The 19,098-nt window shown below is 50.1% G+C and overlaps 1 protein-coding gene across 3 annotated transcripts in view; it reads left to right on the top strand.

The window, feature by feature from the left end:
• Window positions 1–7,947: 7,947 nt before the first annotated feature.
• HDGFL2 (HDGF like 2) overlaps window positions 7,948–19,098 on the top strand; it is a 19,924-nt gene continuing 8,773 nt past the window's right edge. The window contains exons 1-4 of one of the 3 annotated variants that reach the window (XM_081076114.1): window positions 7,948–8,223; window positions 10,468–10,544; window positions 10,637–10,775; window positions 17,193–17,384. In XM_081076114.1, coding sequence (XP_080932240.1) covers window positions 8,152–8,223; window positions 10,468–10,544; window positions 10,637–10,775; window positions 17,193–17,384 — 480 coding nt within the window. In that variant the 5' untranslated portion in view covers window positions 7,948–8,151. Of the gene's footprint in view, window positions 8,224–10,113; window positions 10,240–10,467; window positions 10,545–10,636; window positions 10,776–17,192; window positions 17,385–19,098 lie in introns of those variants that run through there. The other 2 variants (XM_081076116.1, XM_081076115.1) reach the window with 2 other exon arrangements.

Raw genomic sequence — 19,098 nt, 5'->3', positions numbered from 1 at the left:
TGATACAGCTGTTAAACAAGGAAATAGTGCCAGGTCGTGATCACTTCTATGAAGAAAACTATAGTAGGAGAAAGGAATCGAGTGATTCGCGTCCTCTTTTAGATAGGCTAGTAAGGTCTGACATTTGAATAGAGACCTCTGAAGGAGACAAGGGACCAAACCCCGGGGATAGCTGGGAGAAGAGTGTTCCAGGCCGAGGAAACAGCAAAGGGAAGGGTCCTGAAGTGATTGCTTATTCACCAAACATGGTGCCAGGAGCAGGGTGAGTGAAGAGAGAAGATTCCTGGCTAAGAGCAAGTAATGTGTGGTCTGATCATCCCTTTTATGGAATATTCTATAACCAACCATTAGGAAGTGTGATCATGAGAATTAAAAAGTAGCAAGGGAAAAATCCTTGAAAAGATGTGTTAGTAATTAATTACTATATGACATATTATCCCCAAATTTAGCAGCTTACAATAACAAACATCTCATCATTTCTGTGCACCAGGACTCAGGAGTGGCTTAGCTGAGTGATTCTGGCCCAAGGCTTTCATGTTCTTGCACTCAAGCTGTTGGCTGGGGCTAAGGTCTCACCTAAAGTCTTGACAAGGAGGGTCTCCGTCAAAGCTTGCTCAAACGGTGGTTGGCAGGCCCCAGTTCCTTACTGGCTCTTGACCAGAGTCCTGAGGTACTTTCTATATGAACCTTTCTACAGACTGCTTGAGTGTCCTCACTACATGGCAGCTGGATTCCACCAGAGAGAGACAGGGAGAGAGACAGAAGTGTCCAAGAAGAACGCTGCAGTCTTTTTTAATGACCTAATATTAAACTTGCTATACCATCACTTCTGCCATTTTTATTAGTAACACAGACCATCCGCGGTACAATGTGGCAGCTGACTTCACAGTGATGCGAATACCAGCAGGTGAAGGTCCCGGGGTCCACCTTCCAAGGATGTCCACCTCCAGGCTGTCTACCACACTACAGCATTGAGTAAAAATGCAACAGATGACAGTGTCTGCCCACCCTGTTTACAGGATGTAAACAGACTGCTATGGAAAAACATGGCAAAGACGGGAAAAAGTCTAACATTGTTATTTGGATTGGGGAGATCCTAAGGGATTTTTCTTCCTTTTTGCTTAGTTTCCAAATTTTATGTAATGGAGCATTATGACTTTTACAATAGAAAATAATACTTAAAAATACAAGGTGATTGAATTAAACCTCTAGGCCTAAATTTACAAGAACAAGGGGTAGAGAAACAAATAGAACAAACCATCATGTAACACATTCTTTAAGCCAACTGGCCTGGTCGCTCCAAAAAGTCAATGATGTGGGGCAGCCGGATGGCTCAGTTAGAGTGCGAGCTCTGAACAACAGGGTTGCCAGTTCGATTCCCACATGGGCCAGTGAGCTGTGCCCTCCACAACTAGATTGAAGACAATGAGCTGCCACTGAGCTGCCACTGAGCTGCTGGAGGGGTGGCCGGATGGCTCACTTGGTTAGAGCGGGAGCTTTTAACAAGGTTGCCGGTTCAATTCCCGCATGGGATGGTGGGCTGCGCGCCCTGCAACTAAGATTGAAAATGGCAACTGGACTTGGAGCTGAGCTGCGCCCTCCACAACTAGATTGAAGGACAACAAGTTGGAGCTGATGGGCCCTGGAGAAACACAATGTTCCCCGATAAAAAATTTTTAAAAGGCAGGAAAAGGGGGGCCATTAAAGGTATTACAATAGTAAGCTTTAAAAAAAAAAGTCAATGCTGTGAAAAATAAAAGATTCTAATTAAAAAGGATTAAAGAAACAATATTTAATACAGTGCATGAATCTTGATGTGGTCCTGGTTAAAAAAAAAAAGCTGAAAAAACTTCTTGGAATAATGAAGACAATTGAAAATGGGTTGGAAATTAAACAGTATCATGGAATAAATATGCATTTTCTTTGGTGCCATAAAAGTATCTTGCTTATTTAATAAAAGGTCCTTATTCTTCGGAAATGCTGAAATATTTAGGGGTGAAGTGTCATGATGTATGAAACTTCCAAATGTTTAAAAACATATATGTATATATAAATAAAGTCACTTACTCAAGGTTACCCAGCTTTTAAGCAGTGGACCTAGGACTTTAACCCTATTGGGGCCATACCCTTAATCTCTGTGGTCAGCAGAATAATGGCACCTAAAGATGACCAGGTCCTAATCCTGAGAAACTGTGAATATGGTAACATTTGTGGCAAAATAGATGCTGCAGATGTGATTAAATTAAGGACCTTAAGATGATCCTGGATTATTTGGATGGGCCCCATGTAATCACAGCATCCTCATAAGAAGAAGGTAGAAGGAAATGTGATGATGGAAAAAATATGAGAAGGACTCCATTATTATGGCTTTGAAGGTGGAGGAAGGAACCGTGAGCTCAGGAATGTGTGCAGCTTCTCGAAGCTGGAAAAGTCAAGAAAACAGATTCTCCCCTACAGTCTCCAGAAGCAGTGCAATTCTACCAACACCTGCATTTTAGCCCATTGAGACCCATTTTGGACTTGTGGCCTCCACAGTGGTAAAAATAAATGTGCATTGTTTGAAGCCACTAATTTTATGGTAATGAGCTACACAAGCAATAAGAAATGAATACAACATGTAGGCCAAGCAACCCTAGCAAATCAGTACTGATATTTCTCACCAATTTATAGGGAAGGTTGCAAAGTCAGACAGACTTGTCCATATCTCCCCAGTTTACAGAGGTAGAAATCCAAGCCAAGACCATCAGACCCCAATCACACTTCAGTGAGGTGCTTCTCAAAGCACAATGCACACTTGAATCCTACGGAGAGCTTGTTTAAATTCAGGTTCTAATGTGTCCTAGAGGAGGCTGTGATTCTGCATTTCTCACAAGCTTCCGGGAAAAATAAATGAGGCCGGAACTTCCTTTGGCTCTGAGCAAGCCTGCAATAGATAAGCATGTTACCCCCATAGCTGGGGGGAGGGGAGGGGAGAAGCTCTTGGGCAAATGGAGTCTGACACTTAGGCGTTCCAGCTCCCACTGGTGTCCCTCTGCCTCAGTTTCCCTATCTGGAAAGCAGGGATGAAAAAAATAAGAACCATGTTAAATGCATACTATGTAGCATAGCCTGAAACATAGTAGCTGCTCAATAAATGTTAGTTATTATTCCACTTGGGTAAGTACCCAGTAAATACTTGTTAATGATAGGATTGAAGGCTGTGCCCAGGACTTAAGCTGGAGACCAAGCCCGCCGTGCACAGTAGGTACTCAGGCCACTTGCTGATTAGAGGGGACCTTTAGTTCTGAGGGGCATGGGCAGCCCCTTTCCTGCCTTGTTTCCTCTGGCCAGATGTGAGGCCCCACCTCTCAGGGAACAGGAAGTAACATCACCTCCCCAGGTGAAGACTAATGGCCCAAACTTTGGTTTTACTGGCCTCTGATTTGGCTGGAAGGTGTGGATTCCCCTCCTCCACCCCCATTCCCCCCACGCCTGCCTTTTGGCCCATCAATTTGGGGGGGCCCTCTCCACCCTCTTGGAGAACTCTGCCCCCAGGTTCTATTATAGCCTGACCTCTTCCCAGCTGCTAACATAGCTAGTTCACCCAGGTCTGGGTAGGAAGTCTCTGGCAGGCTGGTTTTCTACACTGGCTCAAGGTCTGGGGGAGAAGTTTGCACCTTAGGGGTGGATCCCCGCACGTTAGGGGTGGCGCCCTTGCACTCAGACCTCAGACAAGGTGCACCCTTCTCTGGGCCTCAGTCTCCCCATCTGGACCGTGTCCTTGGCCAGATCGCTCTGTACCACTTTCCTCATTTATCACATGACTTCCGCCCCGGTGGGAGGGGGACCAGATTTAGCAAATAAAAATACAGGATGCCCAGTTAGATCTGAATTCCAGATAAACAACAAATATTTTAATGTTTTATATATATGGGTACATATACATATATATATGTATGTATATGTAATACAATTTACCATTTTAACCATTTTTAAATATACAGTTCCGTGGCATTAAGTACATTCCCATAGTTGTCTGGCCGTCACCACCAGCCGTCTCCAGCACTTCTATCTTCGCAAAATGATCTCTGACCCGATTGAACTCCCCGTATCCCCCTCCCCTCCCCCAGCCCCTGGCTCCCAGCATCTATTCTGTCTCTTTGAATCTGACTCCTCTGTAGATTGCCTATGAGTGTGATTACACAGCATTTATCACTTTGTGTTGGGCTTATTTCACTCAGCATAATGTCTTTAAAGTTCATCCCTGTCATAGGATGTAAAACAAATAATTTTGTAGTGTAGACATGTCACAGATATTGACAAGACAAATAATGCATGGAACATATTCATCCTAAAAAAAGTATTTGTTGTGTATGTGCAATTCAGATTTAACTGGGCATACTGAATTTTATCTAGCAACTCTCCCTACATATAGCCCTTTTCCACATTGCAGCCAAAGGGATCTTTTAAGAAAACACACACTACACAAAAACCCAGCTTTAGTGATATATAACTTACATACCATAAAATTCACCTGTTTTAAATGTACAGTTGAATGGATTTTACTGTATATTTACAGAGTTGTATGACCATCACCACAATCTAATTTTAAAACATTTCCATCACCCTAAAAAGAAACCTCATACTCATTTGCTGTCACTTTGGATTCCCACTCCCAGCCCAAAACAACCACTGATCTACTTTCTGTCTTGAAAGATGTGACTTTTGGGGACATTCTATCAAATGCCATATGACGTTGGATCATAGAATATGTGGTCTTTTGTTACTGGCTTCTTTTGCTTAGCAAATTGGTTTTGTGGTTCACCCATGTTGCACTGTGTATCAGTGCTCTGTTTCTTTTTATTGCTTACTAGTATTCATCGTAAGGATATACCACATTTGATTCATCCATTCACTCACTGATGGATAATTTCCTCCTTTGGGTTGTTGTGAAAAATGCTGCGGTGACTATGAGTGTAGAAGTTTTTGTGTGGATGTCATTTTTATTTCTCTTAGGTAATACCTAGGGATACAATTGCTGAGTCAGATGGTGAGTCTGTTTAATTTTGTAAAAAGAAAGTATTTTTGAGCAATATTTCACATGCATAAGAATATGGGGGTGGAGTGGGGAATAACACACAACTTTATTTTAAGGAAAATACACAGCAAGACAGCAGGAAGGTGGTGGAGGGGGAAGATATGGAAAAACTCAATCACCAAACAAGCTGCTCAGACATAGCTTTCTGCTGTGGAGGACAGTGATTTGGCGCTTATCTCACTTGCCTTTCTTGATTCAAAGAAACTTGCTCTTTTCAGGGTTAGCCCCCATTTTATAATCTATTCTTTTCCTGGACATTTGAGAAACGTGGTGTAGTTCTCAGGCTTTCAAGATATAGACGATACGAGAAGGGAAAGATGTGACAGCCCTTTCTTCCAATGTCGTCCCCAGCCCCATCCCTCAGTGTTTGTTGATGTCAAAGAGATGAACCCTACAGAAATGGGTCAACTTAGCCTCAGCAGTGTGCTGCGCAATGGAAGTGAGCTGCATCAAGCTGGCTAAGAGGTAAGAGTACCTAAAAGGAGAGCCTCTGAGGAATTTGCAGGCAGAGGTATATTGGAGCCCATAGTCCATCTGTTCCCAATGCGTCGGCAGCAGAGGCTGTCCTTGGTCAAAGGGTGTCCCTTTCACCGTATGTAGCAAGACACACATAACCTGCCAGCTTCAGAAACCCATTTTGCTTGGAGTGAGATGCTTGCTTCCACCCATAAGGATGTTTCTCTCTCTTTTTTTTTTTTTTTTTTAAGATTTGATTGGGGAAGGGGAACAGGACTTTATTGGGAAACAGTGTGTACTTCCAGGACTTTTTTCCAAGTCAAGTTGTTGTCCTTTCAATCTTATTTGTGGAGGGTGCCGTTCAGCTCCAGGTCCAGTTGCCGTTGCTAGTTGCAGGGGGTGCACCCCACCATCCCTTGCGGGAGTCGAACCAGCAACCTTGTGGTTGAGAGCCCGCTGGTCCATGTGGGAATCGAACGGGCAGCGTTCGGAGTTAAGAGCATGGAGCTCCAACCGCCTGAGCTACCGGGCCGGCCCCCATAAGGATGTTTCTTGAGACTGATTTCTTTTTACCCTATGATCAATCCCTCCAGTTTTCCCAACAAATTAAGGCAAAACCTAAATTTCTCACCAGTGGTCACAAGGCACGATGATAGGTTCTCAATGGACCGCTCCAGCCTTATTTTCCTCCCTTACCCCACTCACTCACTCCTTCGTCTCGAACTCTAATGTTTGCAATCTCTATTCCCCCTCTGCCCCAAAGCCCTCCCAGCACCTACCTCACTGTAACAGCCAGTTTCCATTAATCTCAAGTCTCTAAAGCACCTCCTCCAGAAAGCTCTCCTGGTCCCCAGGATACACGAAGTGCACCCCAGTACTCAGCTTTTTCTTAAATGTTTTGGCTCTTCTACTCTGAGTTCCTAGCAGGTGACAAGGAGAAAATTCTGAGATGTCCTAAATTAAATTACAGCAGGACAGAGGGATAAAGGAACAGACCAAAAAAGAGGTTAATCAGTTAACAGCTGCAGTGCCAAACCAACAAAAAACTGCTCACATCCCATAGTGTATGTTGGAATTATAAATTAACTTCCAGGTGGTTAAAAAGAAAGAATAGCCAGGTACCCTCCAACCCCAGGAGCCTCTGCTTCTTGTTTACACATGAGCTTTACAGACTCTGCTGCTTCTTTCTATCCCAGAACTAGGCCCATTTCACTTCACTTTCTCCCCCCCCTTTGCCTATAGCTAATGTAATTCTTTCAGACGGCGTACATCTCCTCCCCACCTTCCCTGACTTGATGCATCAAAAGACCTGCAAACTCCGAGGTGATGGTCATGTTGTCTTTCCTACTTAGCCATGCTGCTGGTGGTTTCGACTCCTTGCCCCAAGAACGGTCTCTTTTTTCCTGGCAGTGGCCTAATAAACCCTTTCTTTTACAAAGACTTTCAGCCCTGGAAGTTAAATTTTTTTGTTTATCACAGTTAATTACAAAGAAATCAACATGTCTTTGCTCACGTCTTGGAGGGCAGGGTATCAGGATCTAGTGCTCCCAGTATTTCCTAACGCCAGGCACAGTTTCCAGCGTCTTGGGCGAGGTGAAGTCATTTAATCCTCATGCCCCTGTAACATTATGAGTCCCATTTTTCAGGTGGGGAGACTGAGGCACAGAGACATCAAGTAACTCGGTCACGCATTGCTCAAAACATTTTTCTTGAATGAATTAATATCTATACTGGCTATTTTGTGGCTTTGGCACACTGTGCTCAATAAACTTTTCCTAAGTGTTTTGTACTTTTTGTGGCTGTTTATTCTATGACACGCTCCACTGTCCGCTCTTTCCCCGGAGCCCCGCCCCCTCAGTCAGGCAATGGCGCGTCCCTACTTTGCGTTAATCTCGCTTATAATATCCAATGGCGGATAGCTGCTTAAGCCCCTCCTCCTGTGGTAGCCAATGGCCGCTCCCTACCTTGAGGCGCTTGTCTTGTGGTATAGAATGGCCCGCAGTTTATTTTAAGCCCCGCCTCCCGGAGCGGAGGCTATCAAATGACCCGCCGCCTACATTGATTGGGCCTTCTTTTCTGTGGTAGCCAATGGCCTACCTCCAACATAAAGTCCCTCCTACTGTGGCGGTGCATGGCACGCCCCTCTAACGTAGGCCCCGCCCAGAAGGAGCCTTGCCGCTCGCCTCTTCTCTCTCTGAGCGCCAGTTTCCCTCCTTCCCCCTTGCCCCTTTTACCTCCCTTAACCTCCTCCTCCTTCCATTAGGCCTCTGGGTCACGCCCCTTGGCTCTACCCGTTATCCAATCCCGTTAACTTGCTCTTCTCCAATCCCTCTTCTCATTGGTCTCCGCGCTCCTCTATCCCCGCACGTGTCCCTGAGCGACGGCATTCCCTGCCCGTGACGGTCGGAGGGCGGGACATCCGGCGGCGCGCAGCCCAATAAGCCCGCTCCGGTCGGCTGTCCGAGCGGTCGTTCCCGCCCTCTCCGCTCACCGCTCCCGCCCCCAGCTTCGCCTGCCGCTGCCGCCGCCGCCAGCGCCGCCGCCGCCAGAGCCGCCAGAGCCGCCGCCGCCAGAGCCGCCTCCGCCGCTTCCCGCGGCCTGGGCTTCCCGCCGCCAGCATGCCGCACGCCTTCAAGCCCGGGGACTTGGTGTTCGCCAAGATGAAGGGCTACCCGCACTGGCCGGCCCGGGTGAGGCCGCGCGGGAGATGTGCCAGGCGGGGGGGGTGGGGCAGTAGGGGACCCAGGCCTGAGGGACCCGCGCGTCGAGGGTCTGTGGGGCCTCTGGCCTGAGGAACCCACGTGCCTGCAGGTCTGGGGGTCTGGGGCCGGGTGTGTGGGAGTCCCGGGCCTGGAGACCTGGGGGGTCCGGTTCTGGAGCCTTGGGGCGGTCTGAGCGACCCTGGGCTTGGGGCACCCGCACGCCGAGGGTCGGGGCGCCCGGGCCTGCACCCGCGTACTTGAGTCTGGAAGTGTCCGGCCTGGGGGACCTGCGCGCTGAGGGTCCCAGAGCCGAGGGACGTGGGGTCTGAGGAGAGGGATCCAGTTGATGGGAAAGGGGTGCCCCAGGCTGAAGGCGTGAATGTATTGGGGGAGCCATGAGAAGCCAGGTTGTGAGGGGCTGGGCGACGGGGCATGTGTGAGAGCGGCAAGGGACGAGAGGAGTCAGGGTAGGAGAAAGCCGAGGCTGAGGGAGGCCAGGGCTGGAAATGTAGCCGGAGGTCTCTGTTCGTAAGGTCACTGCATCTGCGGGGACTTGATTTGATAACGCCCGGGGCGTCGGGGGCCAGAGGTTGGAGTAAGACTTGTTTGTGGCCGCTGTGCCCCCCCCCGGAGCCTGGTGGAGGAGGCTGGTGGGGCACGGGGTGGGGGGAGAGCTCGGGGCGGATGAGTGAGGCAGACCAGCTCCTCGCCAAGGGGGCTCACACCCCAAACAGCATGGAAGGGAAGGGGGCGGGGCCAAGGGAACTTTGGGGACCCCCTTTGGAGGAAGTCGGGATCCAGAGGGACCCATCCAGAGATGCCCCAGGGCTTCAGGTCTGAAGGGTAGTCCTGAGCCAGGGGTCCCTCACCAGGTCTGCAGCGTGGCGTTCTAGACGCTACTTGGGGCAGCATGGAAGAGGGATATGGGAGTCATTGTCAACGCCAGGTCTTGGGGCTAACGTCACCCCAGGGTGCGGTGGGTGGAATCTGCATAGTAGGACAGCAGGAGTTTGGGGGGTGGGGGCGAGCCCGAGCAGCATCAGGGGCAGTGGAAGGACAAAGCTGAAGGTCTGACTTGAATAGGAGGGCAGGGGCCGTCCTGCGGTTGGCTGCAGATTCCCACCTGAGTCCTCCCTCCCTCGGGGTGGAAGTAAGCAGAAGGGCATCAAGCGGAGTGAGGGCTTGGGGGCAGGGGGGCTGCACCGCATGCCAGGAAGCTCAGGCAGCACAGACCAGGCAGCCCTGAAAGCAGTCGGGAGCCGGGACGTCTGGGCCTCCCGCGCAGAGGTAGGTCCTGGCTGAGTCCGGAGACCACGGCCTGGAAGTCATGCTGGGCCGGGCCTCGGGGCTGGAGTTCGGGGAGGCTTCTGTGCGGGAGTGGCATGCTTGGGACGGATGCGGGAGGCACACAGCCCGGGGCCAAGGACTTCAAAGAGTAGCCCAGAGGGGACTGAGGAAGGAAGGTGGGGGGCGGGGGGAGCAGGGGAGACCCCGGTGCCACCAGATCCCAGGCGTTGAAGAGGATGGTAAGGAACTAATGGGGACCAGAGACCCCACTCTGACCTGACTTGCTCACTCTTATTTTCTTGGGGATACCAGAGCGCTGAAACTTTATGGGCACTTCCCTTCTTTGCAGAGTACCAGCGTCTGTCTCCCTCTTCTCCGCCCCTTCTCTAGTCGGCTTTCTTAAGCCCTGAACATTTCCAAGCACCTGATTGGAAGTGAAGGGGCTGCTGTCCTCCTGTGGGGAGGTGACTGACAGCTGCCGGAGCCCATGGGCCTGCAGGGAGAGGGTGGGACTTCCTGGATGCTCAGGGCCTGTCTCCTGCAGCCCACCCCCCAGCCTCTGCATCTTTGGAGCTGCCAGCTGCAGCCTCTGGGAAACCCAGCCACCGGATGACCTCTTAGGGAGGGAGTCCTGTGGGAGGGTCCTTGGGAGTTCCTAGAAGCTAAGCGTGGCCCCACCCCCTTGCTGCTCAGAGGACCATTTTTGCCATTGCTCAGGTGAAGCACCTACCTTGGGGGTAGAGAGAGCACCCTGGTGGGGGGACAGGGGGAGAATGGAAGAACGCAGGTGCCTCACTGGAAGGTGATACGTCTTCCTAAGTTGAAACCCCCCCCTCCTGGCATGCTTTCTCCCAAGTAACTTGGCTGATTTCTGGGTGATTTCCCGGGTCAGTGAGTGAAGCTGCCCCGCCCCCCAGCTGCCCCCTTACTGGCCTCTCACTGCAGATTGATGACATTGCTGACGGTGCTGTGAAGCCCCCGCCCAACAAGTACCCCATCTTCTTCTTTGGAACACATGAAACGTAAGTGTCCCCTGCTGGGCTTGATTTTTCCCTACGGGTGCCTCCCGGGATGACCTGGCTCACCTGGGACCGGCCATGGTTCTTCTCTCCAGAGCCTTCCTGGGACCCAAGGACCTATTTCCCTACGACAAGTGGAAAGATAAGTACGGGAAACCCAACAAGAGGAAAGGCTTCAATGAAGGACTGTGGGAGATCCAGAACAACCCCCACGCCAGCTACAGCGCCCCTCTGGTGAGTTCCTGGGGGTGAGGGTCGGCTGGCGCGGGTTCTGCCAAGTCCAGGCTGGGTGGTACTTGCATGCACTGGGGAACAGCGGTCCCCATAACGTGTCTCATAGAAAAAGGAAAGGCCTCTGGGGCAGGGCTCTTGCCCTCGGTAGTGCTGACAATTGGGACACTGTGGAGTGTTGAGCAGCATTTCTGGCCCCAACCCACTTGACACCAGGAGCACCCTCCCCACCTCAGTTGTGACAACCAAGCATGTCCTAGTGTCCCCTGGGTAAGGTGGAGGGATGCAGGCTCACCCCTGGTGAGACCCACTGCACTGAGATTAGCCTGAATTTATAACAGTGTTGTTGGAGCTCTTAAAAAGCCTTTTGTTTTCCCAGGAAAACTTTTTTTTTTCTTTCAGTAACAACCCCAACTTCTGCCATTACTGCCAGAGTTTAGACTCGGAAATAGGCAGCAGTTAGTAGATGTGAGAGTTCTTGCTTAGGTGGGAAAAAAATGCCAAGAACCCCAGAGATGACATCTCAGTGACAGATCAATGTCTGGAAACATTCGGGGAAAGGAAAGCATCTAGAAAAGTTGAAGTTAAATTCATAAAAACTTATGGAAGATGGTGGAAGGATGACATAGGGGTGCCTTGCTCTGAGTGGTGTGGGGTGAGATGCAGGTAAAGGGAGGCTGGTCCAGAGATCTCTGCTCTGTTAGCCACCGCTTTTGGGGTTTCTGCTGGTGGTACGGGGAGGTGGAGCCGCCTGGCCTCAGGAGCGGTGGGCTTGAGGTAGGCTGGGAGTGAACCAACCGAAGGGGCCAGAGGTTGGCTGGTAGGGAGGAAAAGCACCTCCAGCAGTCTGCGGGGCGGGCAGCAGGAGTCCGAGAGGGTCTGGTTTGTGTGTGCGAAGGACAGTAGTTCTGTGGGACCTGGTCCTGCTTGAAAACGTCCAGTCTTGAGATCGTCTGGGTGTGCTTCTCCCGTGGCTCTGTCCACCCACTGAGCCAGCATTCACTCCGGTATCGACACCTGCCGCGTGCCACATGCTGTTCTAGGGACCAGGATCCAAGGTGACTCAGAGGTACTTCTTGCCTCCCAGGTGCTCACCGCCCAGAATTTGGGATTCACTCAACAGATGGACCAGGCTCACGTTTAGTAAATGTTGGGGGCGTTAGACTTTTACCTCCCGTGATGGGTCTGGGAGGCGGAGGTCCCCTGCTTTGATACCTGCCCTCTCCCTTTGCATGTCCCTGACTTGGGTAAAAGGATTGGAAGGTCTTTAAGGTGGTTGAGTTTTCATGAGATCCTTTTCTGGCCCCAGCTCAAGTTCCGCTTGGTTACACCCTACGCTTATTGCCTCCTGGTGAATCGTCGCACCATTTCATATTTATTGCACACAGACAGCTTGCTAAGTACCACATAGATACCTACCTTTGTGGACACAAAACTCAAAAATGGTGTGACCTTGACATTAAAGCAGCCCCGTACAGACTCCCCAAGTTGAGAAGTAGCTCTGAGTGTGGGAGCTTAGCACTGCTGTTTGGTTCTCTAACCAGTCTGTGCCTCCAAATGGAGCATCGGTTTAAAATGTAGCTCCGTGGCCCCACTCCTAGATGTTTCGGTGTAGTAGTTTAGGGCTGAGGCCTGGGAACTGGGGGGTGTTTCTTCCCATGCATTATTCTAGATACTTCTGATGGAGCCAGTCCATGGGCAGGCTTTTAGAAGCATCGCTTCTCTAGGTACCTGAGCAGTCTCTTTTTGCATCCTTGAAGTTTGTAGTTTATTTTTACATTTCGAGTGGGACTGCAGACTTGTGGTACAGAATTGAAAAAGTACAAAAGGAGCGTGCAGTGAAAAGTCGGTCCTGCCTTCCAGTCACTCTGTTTCCATTTCCTCTTAAGACAGCCACAGCCACCAGTTCCTCATGTATCTTTCCAAGATCTTTTATTCTAAAACTCTGTATTGCTTTTTCCCCCCAGCATATAATCTTTATTTTGCTTAATTCTCTAAATGATATATCTTGACAGCGGTCCATGTCAGCACGCAGAGAACATCCTCATGCGTTCGGCAGCCTTAGCTCACTGGTGATCCCATCAGGAGTGTCCGGCAAGGCCTACTCCCGCATCCCCTGCCAGGCCAGGGGGTGGAACGTGGTCGCCCAGGGTGGCTCCAACTTCCCGTCCTTTGCTTCACACAGTAATCTTGAGAGTGGAGTGGGCGATAGCACTTCACCCTTTTGTAGATGAGCAAGCTAAGGTCCAGCGACTTGGCTTGATTGCCCAGAGGGACCCAGCTAGAACCTGAGACCTCTTAGACCCAGACCAGGGTTAGTCAACATTGGGGGCTGGGTCATTCTCTGTGGGGGGGGCGTCCTGGGCACTGTGGGGTGTTGAGCAGCATGCCTGGCCCCCATGTACTTAATACCACAAGTACCCCACGTTGATAACCAGAATGTTAGATATTGTCAAATGTCCCCTGGGGAACAAAATCACTCCTGGTTGAGAACCACTAACCTAGAAGGATTCCAGTTAATATATCCTGGTCACCGCTAGAGGAAGAGGTAAGGGGACCTGTCCAAGGTTCTCAAGCTGGTTGTAGCTGAGCTGGGACTAAAACCCAGGCCTTCCGCTTCCCAGACTGAATTCTTTTCCCTCCAGCCAATACAAGCCGTGGGGGGGGGGCCTGGGGGAGGAGGGCCCAGAAGAGAATAACCTCTACCCAATGGCACCTGGGGTTAAGAGCCCTGCTGTGTGGGCGCCGAGACCTGGGTTCAAGTCCTGGCTCCATCACTTGTTCATATACCTTGGGAGTTGCCATCTCCCCTCTGAGCATCAGTTTTCTCATCTAAAACAGGACCCTCGTTGTACCAGCCTCTCATAGGGTTGTTGGCAGAATCCAGTGGCAGGTACCTAGTACAGTCTCACAGTAAGTGCAAGGTGCTAGTTGGGAATGAGGCCAGGCTGGACTTGACCTTTCCTTTGTATCTCAGTCACCTGATCCGTTCAAACGGTGAGAGAAATGAGCCCTCATCTCACTCCCTGAGCCACAGGGTGTCGGGATGGTTGGGCTTGGACGTTGGATGGTTCTTGGTTTTTATTTCCTGGTCCCTCTCCGTGCTGCCAGCATTCCCATCCCCCAGACTTCACGTGCATCAGATTTCCCAAAACTTTGCCTGCAGACAATCAGGTCCCGTGGGCCAACCCCAGATCAGAGTTCCTGCTTTGCCCATAATCACGGTGTAGGGCGAGTCACTTACCTTCCCAGAGACTCGGTTTCCCCAGTCTAGGACCATGCCCATTTGTCCCAATTACCTGACCAGGCTGTAGAGGCACAAATCAGATAACAGTTGGTCAAGAGCTTGACAGAAGCGAGAAGGGATTTACTAAGCACCAGCTGTGTGCAGGCCTCAGGCTTAGCGGCCACGGCAGAGCTGCGGAGCACCCCAGCTCTGTCACTTCTGTGCTGTGTGATCTTGAGTTGTCACACCTCCTTTTCCCTCTTCTGCAAAATGAGAATGACAGCTCCCATCCGATACACAGAAGGGTGATGAGCTTGCTGTGTGCTGCTTTGTATCTGACTAACGCTGGCTCCTAACTCCCGTGATGCTCCCCCTTTCCCCTACCAAAGATCTCTGCACCAGCCAGTCTGCCACTTACTCTCCAAGTGACAAATGAGGGAGAGCGTCTGCCTGCTCTACTCACCAGTGGCGCTCTGCCCTGGAGTAAGGAGTGATGGAAACCCACCGTGAAAGGGGAAGGCGTGATTCTTCTAGCATTTTTGGTTTGGGGCTTGGCCTACTTTGAGTTCCACGTTTTAATCTTGTCAAACAGCCAAGGCCCTGCACTCTGCCTAAGGGCCCTTGGTCGCAGTGACTCAAGGGCGACAAAAGGGGACTGGTGCAGATCCGCCAGGTCCTGTCTACACCTGGTTCTCATTTTTTTTCTCGCCTGTTAAGTAGGGATTGTGATGAAGGCTGGGCGGGCTCAGTACTCCCCTCCCTTCCCCTTCCCTCTCCTCTTTTCCTTTCCCCTCCCCTCCCCTTCCTTCATCTCTGGAACATGGCTTTATACATGAGTGAGCAAGGAGTAGGGAGGAATGACTGACCAAGTCCCTTCCCGGCCTCTCCCTTTCCTCTCCCCGCCCCAGTCTCTCCCCTGGTGTTGCTGGCCCCAGTCCAGTGGCACCCACCTTTCTCCTCCCACATTTCCATTCTCTTCTGCGCGTTTCCACTTTGACGTGCTGCCGAGACCTGGCCTCAGCCTCTGTTCATGTCCCCTCCTCCCTCCTCCTGGCAACCCAGCCCCTTCCCTGTGCTCCTCATGCTAGTCTCACTTCGTGCGTCCGTCGGCACAGCCCTGGACACTCCTCTCGAGTCCCCTCATGTCCCTTTGGTCCTCCTTGCTTTTCTCTTGACCATTGTGCATGCCCTGCTCCCATCCACTGAACCCTGACTACAATCACACCAGGAGAATGTGGCTTTTTTTTTTTGTAATGTCTTATTTTTTTTTAATTGGGGTGAAATTCATATAACAAAATTCATCATTTTAACCTATACACGAGGGTGGCTTTTAGTACGTTCACAGTGTTGTACAACCATCACTACTATCTAATTCCAGAACGTTCCCATCACCTCACAAGGAAACCCCCTCCGCGTTAGCAGTCACCTTCAATTCTCTCCTCCCCCCAATCCTAGGGACTACTAATCAACTTTCTTTTTCGATGAATTCGCGTATTCTGGACATTGCATAGAAATGGAATCCTCTGTTTGGTCCTTTGTGTCCGGCTTCTTTCACTGAGCACGTGTTCAAGTCCATCCACGTCGCAGCCTGCCAGCATCACTCCTTCCTGGGACAGTGGTATTCCATTCCATGGCTGTCCCGCGTTTTACTTATTCCTGAGCAGATAGACATTTGGGCTGTTTCCAGAAAATGTGGCTTTTTAGAATCGTAATCTTTTTCTTTCTTAAAAAAACGCAACAAAACAAAACACCAGTTATTTAGGAAAGAAGAATGCATCGTGAAGTAACCTTTTCAGATTTTACACCTGAACTTGGCTGGGTGCCCAGGAGCGGTAGCAGTGCCTCCCCACCCCCATGCTGTGTAGTAACTGCGTTTACTTGTCTGTCTCCCCATTAGACTGTGAGCTCCCCGAGGGCAGGGACCCTGTGTAACGCGTCTCTAGCCCCAGCACCCAGCACAGGGCCGGGCACAGAGTAGGTATTCCGTGACGTTCATTGGATGAGTGAATGATGGCTGAATACAACCGGGGCCCATCCATTTTCCTCCCACAAACATAAAACATCCAGAACAAGTTCAGAAAGGGACCTGAGAAAGCCCTATGGCCTGACTGTCATTATGCCATCTGCCTGATCTCCTCGAGCCTCGAGAACTCCTGCATGATACGACCCAGTCTAAGCCCACAGCTTCCCTCCTGCCGCTTGCTTCTCCCTTGCTGTGCCTCGCCACAGCGAGCTCTCCAGGTTCCTTCGGGCACCTTCACTCAGGCCAGTCCTGCTTTCCCGAATGCGTCTAATCCCTGTCCCTTTGCATGCTTGGAACGACCCCGCAACTAAAATGCCACACCCTCTGAGGGTCTCTGACCGCACAGTACTCCCACTGCTTTGCACCCACCTCTCGCTGATTCCTTCCCACCCACGTACTGATATTTTTTCTTTCTGCCCATCACCACGATGTGACATTGATCAGTGTAAGTGGCTATGGTCAGTCTCGCCCACTAGACTGTAAGCTCCCCAGGGGCAGGGACCATGCCCTGTTCACATCTGTGCGCTCACCACCTACCTAGCACAGTGCCTGGCACCCATCACCTGCCCACAGACAGTGACTGAGTGTGTCAATGAGCCTGGCATGTGGCACGCATAGAAGCAGCGCCATATAAGTGTTTGCTGTCTTTGTGGCTTTCACTGCCTGAGCGGGCAATTTGGGTAAAACAGAAATTATCGTGCCTTGAAGTTCAAGCCCAGAGGTTGGCTTCCTCCTCGTAATTAGGAGAATACTACTACTACTCCTCCTCCTCCTCCTCCTAAAGCCTTGAGGACCTCTTGCCAGTCTGGGCACTGTCCTACGTACGTCATATACCACTTGTGTCTCATCCTTGCCATCGCCCTGTGAGGCCAAAGTGGTGGCATTCCCGTTGCTCCGATGTGGAAACTGAGGCACAGAAACTTGCCCAGGGTTTGGCATTGAATCCCACAGTGCTTGAATCCTCGTGCTCACCACACACCTGTCCATCTCAACCTCCCACCTCAGTTCCCTGGGCTTTCTGGGCCTCAGTTCCCCCATTGGGAAAGCGAGGAGGCTGGACCCTGACATTGGAGAGCCCGCCGCCAGGGGCGCTGTCCTCCGGGCCGCTGTCCTGGTTGAGAGCTCCACCCAAGCCGGGGGTGACGCTCGGTCTCTGCCCCCCACCTTCTAGCCGGTGAGTTCTTCCGACAGCGAAGCCCCCGAAGCTGACCCAGCGGGCGAGAGTGAGGATGACGAAGACCGAGGGGTCATGGCTGTCACAGCTGTAACTGCCACAGCGCCGAGCGACAGGATGGAGAGCGAGTCAGACTCGGACAAGAGCAGTGAGAACAGTGGCCTGAAACGAAAGGCAGCAGCCGTGAAGGTAGGAGGGGTGGGGGGTGGGCAGCCCAGTGATACCCCGGCTCTTCCTCCTCCCACCCTGAGCTCGCATCTTGCAGCCTACTCTCCCTTTTCTGACTTTATTTTTTCAACATGCATTTTCTAAAAAATTGAGATACCATTCACATACGATGAAATTTAGCCTTTCAAAGTATACAATTCAGTGGTATTACATATATTCACTATAATTCAGTGGCATTAAGTATATTCAGTACATAAACAGACATCACCGCTGTCTAATTCCGAAATATCCCATCACACCAAAAAAGAAGCCCCGTCCCCATCAACAGTCACTCCCCATCCCCCGCCCCAGCCCCTAATGACTACGAACCTATGTCCTATCTGTGCACATGCCTGTTCTGGACATTTCACATACATGGAATCACACTGTGTGGCCTGTGTGTCTGGCTTTTTTCATGAGCACCGTGTGTTCAGGGTCCATCCACGCTGTGGAGAGTATCAGCGCCTCCCTCCTTTTCACAGCCAAGTAATACATCTTTGTATGGATGGACCACATTTTGTCTATTCATCTGTTGATGGCCATTTGTGTGGTCTTCACTTATTGGGCGTTATAAATAATGTTGCTGTGAACATTCATATACATGTTTTTGTGTGCATGTATATTTTCAATTTTCTTGGATCTGTTCTCTTTCCTGCCTTTATTTTTCCTCTGTTGCCTTTTGACTGCTTCTAAATATTTGGGTACAGAATGAAAAGACCAGGATCTCACAGCAAATTCTTTTGACTAGAATAAGGCATTCTTTTTATTATTTTTAAAAATAATGTTGTTTTTGGTTCCAATGACAATAAGCCATACTCAGTGTAAATAAGCTAGAAGAGGCAAAAATCATAAATGAGCCTCGTAGAAAATACCCACACTATCTGAGGGGTTTCTGCACCAAGGACTGGAAACATCATTATGTATTTCTCTGTGATTTGTGTGCCTCACATGGTGTGTGGATGGGTGTAGTACAGAATTGGCAATACGTACAAATAATATGTGTCTTGCTTTTTCCCCCCACCTAATATTATAAGCGTTTCCTTGTCATGAAATAATATTTTAAGGTGCAGGTGTCAGGGGTTGAGAAGTAGTCTATGATGTGGATGAATTCTAACCAATATATTAAGATTGTTGGGCATTTAGTTTTCCTCACAGCTTTTTATGAATTATACCTTGTGTTGTTGTTTTTTTAAAAGAGGGCACAGCTCACAGTGGCACATGTGGAGATTGAACCAGCAACCTTGGTGTTATTAGCACCACGCTGTAACCAACTGAGCTAACCCGCCACCCCTTCTTGTATTGTTTTTTGAAATTCCCTGTTACTTCTGTTGTTAGAAAACTTAAACAGAAATATATAGAAAATGAATGACCCCTAAAACCCCCCTTAGAAATCACTGTTTATAGGTCAGCATATGTTCAGATGTTTTTCGCTAACTTTGCATTAAATAACTATAAGTTCTTATTATTATAACACGTTTTAACAATACTGGGGAAGAATTTAAAAGACCTTTTCACTCGTAACCCTACCACACTGCTATCTTCCCTGCTCCATTTCCCGCTCCGTCGGGGGCTGTGGTCTTCAAACGCATCTAGTTGTCAGTGACCCCATCGAGGACCTCCTTTTCTCAGGGGTTCATAGCAGAGCCCTGCCATCAGCCCTCGTGGGGGGGTCCTCCTGCCCAGGGCCCAGGTGGGA

Source organism: Rhinolophus hipposideros, assembly GCF_964194185.1.
Source record: "Rhinolophus hipposideros genome assembly, chromosome: 16".
Classification (NCBI taxonomy): Eukaryota; Metazoa; Chordata; class Mammalia; order Chiroptera; family Rhinolophidae; genus Rhinolophus; species Rhinolophus hipposideros.
This window is presented reverse-complemented; position numbering and strand designations above follow the sequence as displayed.